Consider the following 12,955-nt stretch of genomic DNA (forward strand, 5'->3'; position numbering starts at 1 on the left):
CCACTGCCAGGCTGAAATAAAAGGTTGCAAAAAAAAGGGGTGGGCGGCAAGAAAAGTATTTAGCGGGAAAAAGCAGGAGCAGCAGAGAGCAGCAGCAACTTGAAGGGCAGCTGGGGTGAGACCAAGTGAGGTGAAGAAAGCAGGAGACCACAGAAGACAAAGGAAATGGCAGAGACGGAAGGAGAACTGGGGCAGAGGAGGGGAGCCCAAGAGAACAAGAAACATCAGCAGTCCCACAGTGACAGAAATAGCTGCCAACACTGACAGAGGGACAGAGAGAACTCCAGTGTCTGACACACAGAGATGTGAGAGCACCGACTGCCCAGAAGGGCACTGCAGGAGGCATGAGAGGGAACGGAAGGCCAGGCCCTGCTGCCTCTTCTGAAGCTGTGAGGAGGAGGGCGCGTCAGCTCCCAGGTGTCCTGCCCTAACAGGTCAGATTTTATCCTAGCAAAGAAGCTGCTGCCTCTCACCCGGCTTTGGAAAACTTGGACTTTTTCGATTTCTTCTCCTTGTCATAAGTGTCATCTTTTTTCTTCTTCTTTATCTTCTCACCACCTTCCTTCAACTTCCGCTTCTGAGAATTAAAGACAAGGCACAGTTACACAGCTCCCTAACTCAGGGAGCAAGTGCACTACACAGCACTGGCCTTGCTCCGCCCAGGGGACACCCTGAGAGCTGTCTTATTGCCTTCATGAGCAACAGCTTTCAGATCAGTCCCTGGACCACGGACCTGCAACAGGTCAACACAGCATTCCCACTGACAGTGTCTCCTGGAAGCACCCAGGGCTGAGGCAAGAGGCCATTCTGTAGCCTGAAACTTTTCTAGTTCAAGTAAGCTGTATATGGGCCCTACCTCTTATTTGAAACACACAGGCAGTGGTGGGCAGATTTATCTTAAGGCTAACTTTTTTTTGGTGGGGTGACAGCCCTGGGAACTGAAGTCCTCTACATGTCCACAGAAGAGACACAGCAAGGCTGGTGCAAACTCCCCTCACTCCACACCCTTGACTGCCTTAAGTCCCCGCCCTGAGACCACCTCAAGAAACAAATCTCTGCTGAGCCTACTCGGACACAGGCATGGACACCTCCAGGTTCATGGCACCTCGCCACAGTAGAGGTGTGAGAAGTGACCTGTCAGCCTCGGCACAGCTCATGCCTTTCCACCAAGCTCCTGAGCCAACCTAAACCAGCATTTTGGCAAGTCACCTACTGATCTTATAGTCATACAAGAAAAGCACTTCTGAAATCCAAAAGCAAGTATCGTTCTAACCTTTGGAGATTTCTTCTTCTTTTCTTTAATGAAGTCATCCTCAGATTCGGATGCTTGTCTAAACTGCAGGGTTCCCGAGTTAATGTAAAATCCTCCATACTTTGTAGTCAAAGAAGCTGGAACAAGCTCATCATACTGAAGGGGGGAAAACAAACAGTCAGCTCCGAGTTTTGGTACTCTAGTCCAAAGGTACAGAGTGGGTCTTGGTAGAGCAGATATGACTGTGTTCTTCTGTGACTTTTCAGACAAGACCTGCTTCTGGTCAACCACGGATGTCCAAGCTCAAAGGCGTTTGGACAAATCTAGTCAACATTTTCAGTGAGGGAAACATGGCCTGATCAAACCTGTCACTTCCTCCCACACCAGGGCGGTCTTTTCTTCACACTGAGGGCATGCCCACACCAACCCAACCTCCACCTCCAGGCCATCATCAGTAGAAACTAGGATGTCATGATTCCAGGGGCATTTTCAGTAAGGACTTACCGCCTCAGAATTATCAATGAAGGAGTCAGATTCGTCATAACCATATCCCATGTCAATCAGGTCCTGTATCCTATCTTTTCTACGTTTCTTTCCACCCTAAAATTTAAAATAGGTTATATGCTTTTTCCATGTGTAACTGTAGTAAAAACACATAGCATGAGGCCCACCCTCTTAACAAGAAATGTTTAAGTCTAAGGCCACACACTTTCTTTGATACACAGAATTAACTGTTGCCTTGAATTCCATCAACTAGTGACTAAAGGTTGTAAAATCAGTGAAGCAGTCACACACACACACCCCTACACCCACTCCAAACCCCATTCCCTTGAAGACCTTCTAAAAAGAACAGATTTGTATCTGCATAAAATGACCTAAAACAGAAGAAGGAACTAAATGGCTTTTATGCTTTGTATCAAAACATTTATTCTAAGCATAAATTCTAGGAATAAAAGGCCCTTCTTGCTTATTTATCCATTTAGCTTCACACACCACTGCCTGCCACATGCATTTTCTGTACCTTAATGCATTTATCTAATAATTGCATTTTGTTCTCTCCAACCTCTATACTTGTTTAGATGATAATCCACTAAAGGAACATAAAAATGTCTGGAAACCTCTCCCACTCAACAAGGTTGTTTTGTTGCCCAAGAGAGGAATCTTACATATTTTTCTTCAAATTTCCGGGCAAGGGCCTCCACTTTATGCCTTTCCTTTTCTTCATCATTGAAAGGATCTGAGAGATCTTTCTTCTGTAAAGAGACCATTCCACAAAAATAAGAGTCACAAAAAATTCCCACAATCCTATTCATAATACCTGCACTGACTACTCGATACCCATGAACTGCATAATGAAAACAGCTTTTTCAAAAAAGACAAGATAAAAACATGCTACTCTCCCAACAGTGTTTACCTTAGTTGCTAAAGGAAATAAAGTTTCCATTCACATAATTCAACAAAACTTAACTAAATGCCTACAAGTGCCCACCAAAGCACTATGTCCTAGAGGGCTCCAAATATGGCAAAGGGCATTTAGTTAGGGATGCTCAACCTGTATAGAACTGTTCCAATAGAGTTGGTTTCCTTTGTTTTTTTGTTTTTTTTTTTTTTTTGAAGATTTTATTTATTTATATGAGAGAATGAGAGAGAGAGAGCGCGCGGGCAAGAGCATGAGAGGAGAGATCAGAGCTGGAGAAGTAGACTCCCTGTTGAGCAGGGAGCCCAATGTGGGACTCAATCTTGGGACTCCAGGATCATGACCTGACCTGAAGGCAGTTGCTTAATGAACTGAGCCACCCAGGCACCCCCAGTTCGTTTCCTTTTTAACCCTAAAAACTATTCCACACATTTAAAAACAGTACTCTAAGATGGTCCATAGGCTTCACTGACTTCCAAAGCAGTCAAGAGCTCAAAAAGGTTAAGAACCCACTGAAAGTAGTACAAGTCCTGGAGAGCTATTCTGCTGTATTTCTTAGTAGAGTGGTATGAACGTGCACTTCCCTCACTGCTATCAATAGTCAAAACAAAACAAACAAAAAATAGTCATAACCAGGTTCATAGCATTCCCTCTGCCTAGAAGCTTATCTTGATGGATCAACAATCTTATCTTTCCTCCCAATGTCAGTACCCACTCCCAATATTTTCATATGGTTTTCCAGTTTTATTTCTACTCCATGAAAGTAGTTTTCCATTTTTCTCATCAAGTAAATTTTCCAGAGTTGGACTTTAAGTTTCTTTGGCAAGGAACCTTAATTTTAACAAAAGACTCCTAAACAGAATACATTTAAGTAGACAAAAATCACTAAAGACTGGATGCCCGTCTTAAGACCCTCCCATCCCTGCCCACTAGAATCCCACCCACTCACGAGGACCAGTTAAATGAGATACTGTGGAATGTACATATAAGTGCCACAAGTGAGTGTTCTTTAAAACATACACTCATCTGTACCTTCTTTTTTTTTTTTTTTTTTAAGATTTTATTTATTTGACAGACAGAGATCACAAGTAGGCACAGAGGCAGGCAGAGAGAGAGAGAGGGAAGCAGGCTCCCTGCTGAGCAGAGAGCCTGACACGGGGCTCGATCCCAAGACCCTGAGATCATGACATGAGCCGAAGGCAGAGGCTTTAACCCACTGAGCCGCCCAGGCGCCCCTCATCTGTACCTTCTTATGTTTTCTACAATGATCACATATAACTCAAGCACTCTAAGTAATTTAAAGAACTTCCACCAATCTAGAGAAATACTGGATACAATGCATACTCTCTCACATCTTGCAACCAGTAGTTTTCCAAAAAGGACTACTTTTGTGTGCATGAAGGTCCACCTCTGTCCACCCACAGCTTCGGAATGTAAGCTCTCTGTTGTCCAAGCCCTGCAGGGTTTGTTTTTACATAAGACTTAGCAACTGCCACATTGTAACTCCTGTTACCTGTGTTGGCTTAATTCTAAAGTATCTACAAGACTGAAAGCTCCTTTGAGGCTGGGATAGTGGCTTCTCCACCTTTATATAGTCTTCAGCATCTTGCCCAGTGCCTTTATAAGAAATATATGCTGGGGTACCTGGGTGGCTGAGTTGTTGAGCGTCTCCGTTCAGCTCAGGTCATGATCCCAGGGTTCTGGGACTGAGCCCTGCATCAGCCTCTATGCTCAGTGGGAAGCCTGCTTCTCCCTCTCCCACTCCCCCTGCTTGTGTTCCTTCTCTCGCTGGGTCTGTGTCAAATAAAATCTTAAATAAAATAAAAATATATATGTGTGTGTGTGTGTGTGTGTGTGTGTATGTGTGTATACGTGCGTGGGTGGTTCATTGGGTTAAGGCCTCTGCCTTCAGCTCGGGTCATGATCCCAGGGTCCTTGGATTGAGCCCCGAATTGGGCTCTCTTCTCAGCGGGGATAGTGCTTCCTCCTCTCTGCCTGCCTCTTCGCCTACTAATGATCTCTGTCAAATAAATAAATAAAATCTTAAAAAAAAAATATATATATATATATATATATATACATACACATACACTAACTGAATTAATACATGAATCCATCAGATTACATAATACTTTGAAAACCAGAGTAGACACAAAGATTCAGGAGTTCTGAACCTGAGGGCCAGGAATGAATCCCCTGAAACTGAATCCAAAGCTGTGTATGCTCCATACATTTTTCTGCTATGGAGAATATCTGGATCCCTCAAAAAGATGGAATCAGAGTACTAGAGTTCTAATTTCAGTTAAACCCATAAATAAAGACCTCAACCGATCCCTGCTACTGTCTCTTCCTCTCAAGGAAGATGATCCCATTCCAAGTTTGGAAAAGAAATCATAAATGGATTTGAAATTATTTTTTCTTATTCTGCCCAAAGCCCTCATATAACAGGTTGACCCTTCGCAGAAACTTACTGGCTTCCCTTCAGTTAATCAGATCTTAATCAGGGAAACACATTTTAACCTGAGCAAAGAAAAGATAATCCTCCTAACCTAAGGCACTCACCTCCTCTTTCCGGGATTTCAGCACAAGAGTGAATTAAAAATAAAGGAGCACAGGCCACTGAGTTATGCTGCCAAAAAATATATGCAGCAAAAAATACGTGATCTTGTTCTACCCTCAAGCACCCTGTAAGCCAGGTACCAGGCTGATCCTCATTTTACTAAGAGCCACTCTAGTGACCAAAATACTCCAAATTAGAGCAGTGGGCCTGTGTAGTATTTTGGAAGAGCAGGAAGAGGATTTCTGGTGTCCTGGAAAATATTATATTTTATAATCCAGGCACAGGATACATGGGTATATTGAGCTTGTGAAAATGCATCAACCTGTTAATTTATCATATATGCACTTTTCTTATGTATTTAATACAGCAAATGGTATTTTTTTTAATTTTACAATGTTAATTATCAAAACATCAGTAATAGCTAAAGGTGGTGATGGGTACATGGGGGCTTTTATACTACTCTCTTCCTCTGAGCTTGAGGAACTTCCTTGAGAAGTTCCATACTGAACAAAACAAACCTGCCGGGAAAATAAATAGGTCATTTTAAAAAACATTTAAGAAATCAAACTGATTCTCAAAAGACCTAAAGGCTACGACCCAATTCTGACAAACAAAATGTATTAAAAAAAAAAAAAATCCCATAAAAACAGGTCTCCATCCATCCAGGAAAAGAAACTATCCAGAATCTCACTGTTCAGAAGAGATGAGCTGTCAGGGTCTTTTCTCGTCTGCGCCTTACACGAACCAGAGTGAGATTCCATTGGAAAAGAAAAATGTCCAGCACCAAATTCCAGGACTGGAACAGCCAGGAACTGCTCACCTTTACACATAACACGTATAACCTTGGCGTGAAAAGCTTCATTGTTTCTTATTAGCCATAATTCATATTAGCCTTGGATGCACAGTGTTCTTTCTAGCATAAATCAGGAGAATGGTTCTAGAAAGAATTCTATCCTCTCCTGCCAGTGGCAAAACCAGCACACCTTGTGACTGCTTTGGACTGCCATGATCTTGGGATAGCCAGAGCCTTTCTAGTCTTGCTTCCACCCTTCAGAAGTCCCTTTTGCACAGGAGGTGCCATGCACTTATCCACAGACTGAGACTGAGGCTGCTGGGGTGTACCTTGTCTGCGGGTTGAAGGCCTTTGACCTTCCCTCGTATGTTCTTCACCAGCTCCGGGTAGAAGAACTCTGGACAGCGCTTGTGATCCGGCTCGAAGAGGGTGAGTGTAATCCGAACAGCTGCTGCAGCCGGCTCAGAGTCCTGATGCTGTTCTGTTCCCCCAACCTCCTCTTTCCGGGATTTCTTCAAAAATGCAGGATTCAGAGAACCTGGGAGAGAGGTGAACTGGACCCTGTGGGGCTCCGACATGGCTACCAACAAGTCTTAGCGGGTGTCACTGCATGGCTTCTGTTAACATTAAAAGAAGGGCCAGGTCAAACCAAGATGATAAAAATGGTGATTTTTCCTGTTCAGCTACTCAGATTCAAGCTTAAAAGAATTTCTTTGTCAAGAAGAATCCTTTGTTAAGTTGATCTTTATTACCACTCACTGCTTCTTTCTTCTTCAATACTATTCATCTTAAATATACCATTTTTAAATGTAAACGTAAATCACCCCAAATCCTATCATTGAGAGATAGTGTTCAGCATACTTCTTTCTAGTCTTTTTTTCTATGCCTAGCCAATAGTTCTTTGATGTTAGAGAATCCATTCTGATAGGGCCTTAAAGAATCCTCAAAACTGCAAATACCACTAGAGAACAGTATTTTTCATTTAATTTATCCGACACTTTTTTTTTCTGGCTGAGAATAATCTCTTTCTTAAGATCTCTATATTTTTATCACCAGCACTGCACTTACATTTAGGGCCTATCTTTACAATGAGAAAGTTTTCAGCAGATCACAGAAGGTACTGCCTCTTCTGGATACGTAAAAAAACAGTGTCTCAAGAGGACTGTGGCTCGGCTCATTTCCTAACACACCTGCCTCTCCACCCAAAACTTGGCCTCAGCAAAATGAAAAACTATCACATGCCAAAGACCTTCAAAGTTGCTTGGAAATGGTCAAAATAGATAGTAAAGCTCAGAATACCAAGGGTTTACGGAAATATCCAAACACACACACACACACACACACACATCCACACAGTTTTTGTGTGGTGCTTCAGGTATCATCTATAGTATATATGTCCAGCTTTTTAAAACACACTCTAGTGTGAACTTTCTACAATGCCACTAAATAAAAATATTTACTGTAGCCTTGTTTATACAAGAAAAATGATTTTAAAAAACCACCTCAATATCCAGCATTAAGGAAATGGTTGAAAAAAAAATCACAGCTTTTTATGAAACAAGATGGGACTGGGAGGGAGACAAATCATAAGCGGCTCTTAATCTCACAAAACAAACTGAGGGTTGCCAGAAGAGGGTGGGGGCAGGGAGAGGGTGGCTGGGTGTTGGACATTGGGGAGGATATGTGCTATGGTGAGTGCCGTGAAATGTGTAAGCCTGATAAATCACAGACCTGTACCCCTAGGGCAAATAATACATTATATATTAATAAAAATAATTTTTAAAAATCGTAACTTTTTACAATTCTTATAAATCCATAAATTTTGATATATACAATGCCTGTCATACCACTTAAAACTACATTTTTCTGCTTTGTTACTGTTTTAAGATTAAACTGAGATATAAAGGAAATTTTAACTTAGTTTTCACAAGGTACTCGAACTTGGCTTCTTCCCAGCATCAATCCCTAACCTTTCTTTTCCCTGCTGACTTGGCTTCTGTTATAGAGTAATGCATTAGACATCTTAAGATCTGTTACTAAAATGTAACCTGTTAATCTAGTATATGTAGACACTGTTTAACCAAAACTATACTGTTTTGAAGTTTCTATGTTGTATTTTAATATCTCTAATCAAAAATTCATCCTTATTATTCTTTTAAATATAGTTATTCAAGCCTGTTTATTATTTCCCAGGTCAACTTTAGAATTATTTTGACATATTCCAAAAAAAAGTTCACTGTATTTTGACAGTAGTGAATGATTAGTAGAAACTAATTCAAGAAGATTTACGCATGTCACATATATCGACATGTAAGAATGTTTACTATATACGTAATGTTCACTTTTTTTCTACTATGACCAAAAATTCTGATTGCTAAGATCAGGGAGTAAAATATCTAAAAATGAAGAGTTAGAATAATCCTAAGTAGGCAGCAAAGTAATTAGCAGCAAAATAGATTAGTAGTGCAAAAAACCATCATGAACTAAAATGTTGGGGGAAAACTCCCCTAAAAAAACCTTTTAAGGGCCCCAGGACATTCACGATGCCCTGGGTTGTGAAAATAAATCACAGCTGAAAGCTGATGCTTAAAGGCCCCCCACTGACACAAGCGGGCAAGGTCTCACTATAAGAAGGGAACATGCAAGTTAACAAATGAAATATAGGACATTCACCCTGGAAGGGGCAACCAGGTTCCTGTCCTTGTCCAGACAGTAATTTTTCTTTTTAGGATTTCACTTATTTATGACAGAGAACAAGCAGAGGGGGCTGGAGAGGAGAGAAGCAGGCTCCCCGTTGAGCAGGGAGCTCAATATGGGGAAATGAGGCTCAATCCCAGGATGCTGGGATCATGACCTGAGCCCAAGGCAGACACTTCAACAACTGAGCCACCCAGATGCCTGCAAGCAGTAATTTTTAAAAAGTACCCTTAGCATGGTCCTAATGTTAGACATTGCAACTTCATTCACCTGGATGGTAAAACTTCTCTCAGTTGTATGACTTTACAAATAAGACCAAAGAATAAAGTAAATCAAACCTGTAACATATTAACACTTAGTAATTAGATTTGGGATTAAATTTTATAATCACCGTAAGTGCTTGCTACTTGTTACGAAGTTATTTGAAACATTTAAGAAAATCAGACATAATAATGATTGACTTATTGGACTTACAATTTTAATCTGAAATGGTTAATAGAAGTATCAAAGTGTTCATTTAAACCTAATTCTACACCTATCAGAAAAAAAGACATTACAAGAGTTATGTCTTTGGAAAGATTTTACCATTAGGCTTATAAATGCACCATTTCAGAAGTTTGAAGTATTTCAAAGAATAGGCATATAAAACTTTAAATGTAGGAGTGCTTGAGTGGCTCAGTTGGTTAAGCACTGGGCTCTTTTATCTAGCTCAGGTCTTGATCTCAGAGCCATGAGTTCAAGCCTGGCTTTGGGTTCCACGCTGGGGCATAGACCTACTGAAAAAACAAAAACTTTAAATGCAGTTTAAACTTTTAAGGGTAGTTAACATTTGCAAAAAAATTGTTTAGTGGAACATAATCTTTTGAACTGTACCTTAATTGAAGCTTTGTCAGGAGTCAAATATTTTTATTTTTATATAACTACTCTTAGATTTATAAGTAAAGTAAAAAGGGGGGGGGGCACCCGGGTGGCTCAGCTGGTTCCGTGTCCAACACTTGGTTTGGGCTCAGGTCATGATCTCGGGTTGTGAGATCAAGCCCCATATATGGCTCAGCAAGGAGTCTGCTTGGGATTCTTTCCCCTTTTTTTCCTCCCTCCACCTCTTCCCCTTCCCTTTTCCTCTCTTTCAAAATAAATAAAAATCTTTTAAAGAAAAAAGATTTGGGAGTGAAACTTAAAAGGCTTAAGAAAAACTAAATATTTAAATACTCAATTTTAACAAATTGAACATCACTCTAAATAAAAGCACAGTACTGTACACACAAAAACATCACTCCCCAAAAACCTCATCCAAGAAACACTAGCCTTCTTTTGCATCTTGGTTTATTCCCAGGAATTACACTTTTTTTTCATCATACATCCTTTTTTTTTTTTTTTTTTTTTTTTTTTTGACAGAGGGAGGGAGAGAGGGAACACAAGTCAGGGGAGTGGGAGAGGGAGAAGCAGGCTTCCTAAGAAGCGGCGAGTGGGACTCTGGGCTTGATCCCAGGAGCCTGGGACCACGCCCTGAGCCGAAGGCAGACGCTTAATGACTGAGCCACACAGGTGCCCCAAATGTTGTATTTTCAAACTGATTATCAGTGAAACAGAAAAACTTAATTTTGTATGATGACTTTGTAATTAGTCTCCTTACTTAACTCATTTAATGGCTTTCCCTTCCCCCCTCCACCACAGGCCGCCCTGTCATTTCTGCAAATGAGAATTTTTTCTTCTTTCAGAAATGTCTCTATTTTTGTTTCATGTCTTATTGCATTGGCTAGAACTTCCAGAATAATATTAAACATATATTCTTTGCCATGTTCTGACTCTCATGGAAATGCCTCTAGGTCCAATGTGATGTTGATTTAAAATTCATATAGTTTAATCAAACCATTAAAATATCCTTCAACTGCTCAAAAATTAAAGAGTTTTCAAATTAAGAACGTGTTGAATTTTATGAAATCATTTCCTGGAATCCTAAATGTGTTTTCAATAACTGGTTTGCCCTTAAGATAATATAGAACAGTAAATGACAGCTCCTAAAACTAACTGCCGGTACTTAAGGGAAACTGAACTCCAAGAAAAACCAAGCTTCGGACAAGCCAACGCACTAAACAAGCAAACAAAACACTCTTACAACCAAAGTCTCTCTATAACGAAAACACCTACTGGAGAGGCGTGAGGATCCGCCACCTTTCCAAGCAAGAGGGCGACTCAAGAAAAACTCTAAGTTGACACGTAAACTATGTGGAGTCTGCAAGAGGGACTGGGACCTTTTCAAAAGCTGTTATTTTCCACCCGGGTGCTTGGACCCTGTGCTGAACTGCTGTGAACAGTTCCCCATTCAACGCCTTGGTTTTCACGTACTGAAACCACGCGAGCATCTGCCTTCCTGTTGTGACAACAGCCAGCTCCCAACTTCTCCAAAAGTGTCAAACTACAACGAGATGTACGATAGAGCCCGGTCCCGACAAAGACACGCACCTTTGTCCCCGGCGCGACGCAGGCTACGGCCCCGAGGGCCGCACTCGTCCCCCCGCGGCCGTCCTCATGCCGGCCCGGGCGCCCGGGCTGCGGCGCTGCTAGCGGCCGGCCCCCGAGCCATGCCTCCCGGCGGGCGGCCAACCCGCGACGCGGCCCATGGCCGGGTCCCCACGCGCCCGGGGGAGCCTCGCCGGCCGTGCCGCCGCCCCGGCCCCGGAGGAAGCGGAGAGACGCCGGCTCCACGTCGGTCGAGCAGCTCGGGACCTCGGGGGGGCTGCAACTGGCGCCCCGGGAGAACTTGAGGCGGCGAACGCGGGCTCCGAGCCGATCCCCGGACGCCGGCCGTTAGCGCGCACCGAAGGACCCGTCCGCCCCCCGGGCGAGGCCACGCAGAGCCCGCCGGGCGCGGGCCCCGGGCGCGGGCGGAGGCAGGCTTCCAGGCCGCGCCGAGGTCCGTCAGGGCAGCTCCCGGTGTGGCGACACGGCCGGCCCCCGCGCGGGACTAACGGCCGTAACGGAAGCGCCGACGGGAGGGGGCTGGAGGCCAGAGCCCAGGGGCGGGGCGGGCCGCAGGGCTAGCTCCGTCGCGCACTCGAACGGCCGCACCGTCGCCGCCACCTCCGCCGCCTCGGACCGCGGGCGCTTCGTTGTCACGAGCCGGAGGGAGGGGGAAGGAGCCGGGAAGACTCGGGGCTCCGGCGCGCCGAGACCGCGGCGCCCGGGTCACGTGCAGCTCCGCTAGCCAATGAACCCCTGCGGGCGCGGTGACGTCAGGGCAGCGGCGTGGCCGATGACAGCCGGCCCTCGTCACGTGGCCGGGCGCACTCCAATGGGCGGCGCCGGGGCGACCTGATGTTCCCGGCGGCCCGTGCGTCGGCGGTGGTTGGGTGGTAAGATGGCGGCTGTGAGTCTGCGGCTCGGCGATTTGGTGTGGTGAGTCCGGGCGGCCAGGGCTAAGCGAGGTGCGCTGGGGAGCTCCCCCACTGGGCGCGGGGTTCGCGGACAGCTCCAGAGCTTTCTTTCTATGCGCTCCAGGCTGCGGAGAGAGGGCGAGATGAGGGGCCGGCGCTGGGAGCTACGCCGGGCGGAAGGGGCAGCCCGGCCCCGGGGGACTGAGGCCGAGAGTGGCCGCGGCGGGCTGGGCTCTGAACCCCAGGGCCGCCTAGGGGAGGGCTTCGCTCCGCACCTGCACGCCGGCGGCCACCGTGAAGGGAGTCTCTGGCGCCGCACAGCTCCCGCGGACGCCGGGTCCTTGGGGTCTTGCTGAGGCTCCTCAGAAAGCGGGAGAGTCGGGGAGCCGGCGGGCCATCTCGCCTGGGCAAGCCCGTCAAAACTCGCGTTGAAATGGAAACGACCTGTGCGGGCTGCTTGGCTGGGGGTGTCGAAACCGGACTGCTGGCGCTGCCCCGTGAAGAAATGGAAGGGGGACTTCTCCTTTACAGCTGAAGGCTTGGCAGTGACCAGTGCCTTCTTGGGTGCCTCTTGTGGTCTGCTTCTGTGTCCCAGACAACCGCCCGAACCAAGACTGACCGTCGCCGCTTTCCTGGAGCGACGTAGCTCACTTTTCGACCCAGAGGAAGGTTTCCATTAGCATTTGTCAAAGCCGGGCTCGTGAATTAAACCAGACTTTGTAAGGGGAAGTCTGTGTTTACAGAGCAAACTACCCTCCAACCCCCGTCCCGGGGAGGCTCTATACAAGTGGACTCTTGATTGGTTTTGTTGTTCTGTATTCCCTGTCACCCAAAGAATGCACATACTTTATGCACTTCTGTA

At 45.0% G+C, this 12,955-nt stretch overlaps 2 protein-coding genes across 12 annotated transcripts in view; one reads left to right on the forward strand and one right to left on the reverse strand.

Annotated features, from left to right (window-relative positions):
* The window catches only part of UBN1 (ubinuclein 1), a 37,432-nt gene extending 26,111 nt beyond the window's left edge, over positions 1-11,321 (reverse strand). For 3 of the 4 annotated variants that reach the window (XM_082713078.1, XM_082713077.1, XM_082713076.1), the window contains exons 1-6: positions 11,183-11,321; positions 6,352-6,639; positions 2,419-2,505; positions 1,757-1,852; positions 1,274-1,408; positions 474-577 (exon numbers count right to left, since the gene is read on the reverse strand). In XM_082713078.1, the coding sequence (XP_082569204.1) occupies positions 474-577; positions 1,274-1,408; positions 1,757-1,852; positions 2,419-2,505; positions 6,352-6,600 (671 nt within the window). In that variant the 5' untranslated portion in view covers positions 6,601-6,639; positions 11,183-11,321. The remainder of the gene's footprint in view (positions 1-473; positions 578-1,273; positions 1,409-1,756; positions 1,853-2,418; positions 2,506-6,351; positions 6,640-11,182) is intronic. The other variant, XM_082713079.1, reaches the window with a different exon arrangement.
* Positions 11,322-11,982: 661 nt separating this feature from the next.
* The window catches only part of GLYR1 (glyoxylate reductase 1 homolog), a 35,693-nt gene continuing 34,720 nt past the window's right edge, over positions 11,983-12,955 (forward strand). For 6 of the 8 annotated variants that reach the window (XR_014306134.1, XR_014306135.1, XM_082713151.1 and 3 more), the window contains exon 1: positions 11,983-12,115. Coding sequence is in view for 4 of the 8 variants with exons in the window: in XM_082713151.1 (XP_082569277.1) it covers positions 12,078-12,115 (38 nt within the window). In the remaining 4 variants the exon portion in view is untranslated. Of the gene's footprint in view, positions 12,145-12,955 lie in introns of all 8 variants that reach the window. The other 2 variants (XM_082713153.1, XM_082713154.1) reach the window with 2 other exon arrangements.

The sequence above is a fragment of the Mustela nivalis genome, assembly GCF_964662115.1.
Source record: "Mustela nivalis genome assembly, chromosome: 19".
Lineage (NCBI taxonomy): Eukaryota > Metazoa > Chordata > Mammalia > Carnivora > Mustelidae > Mustela > Mustela nivalis.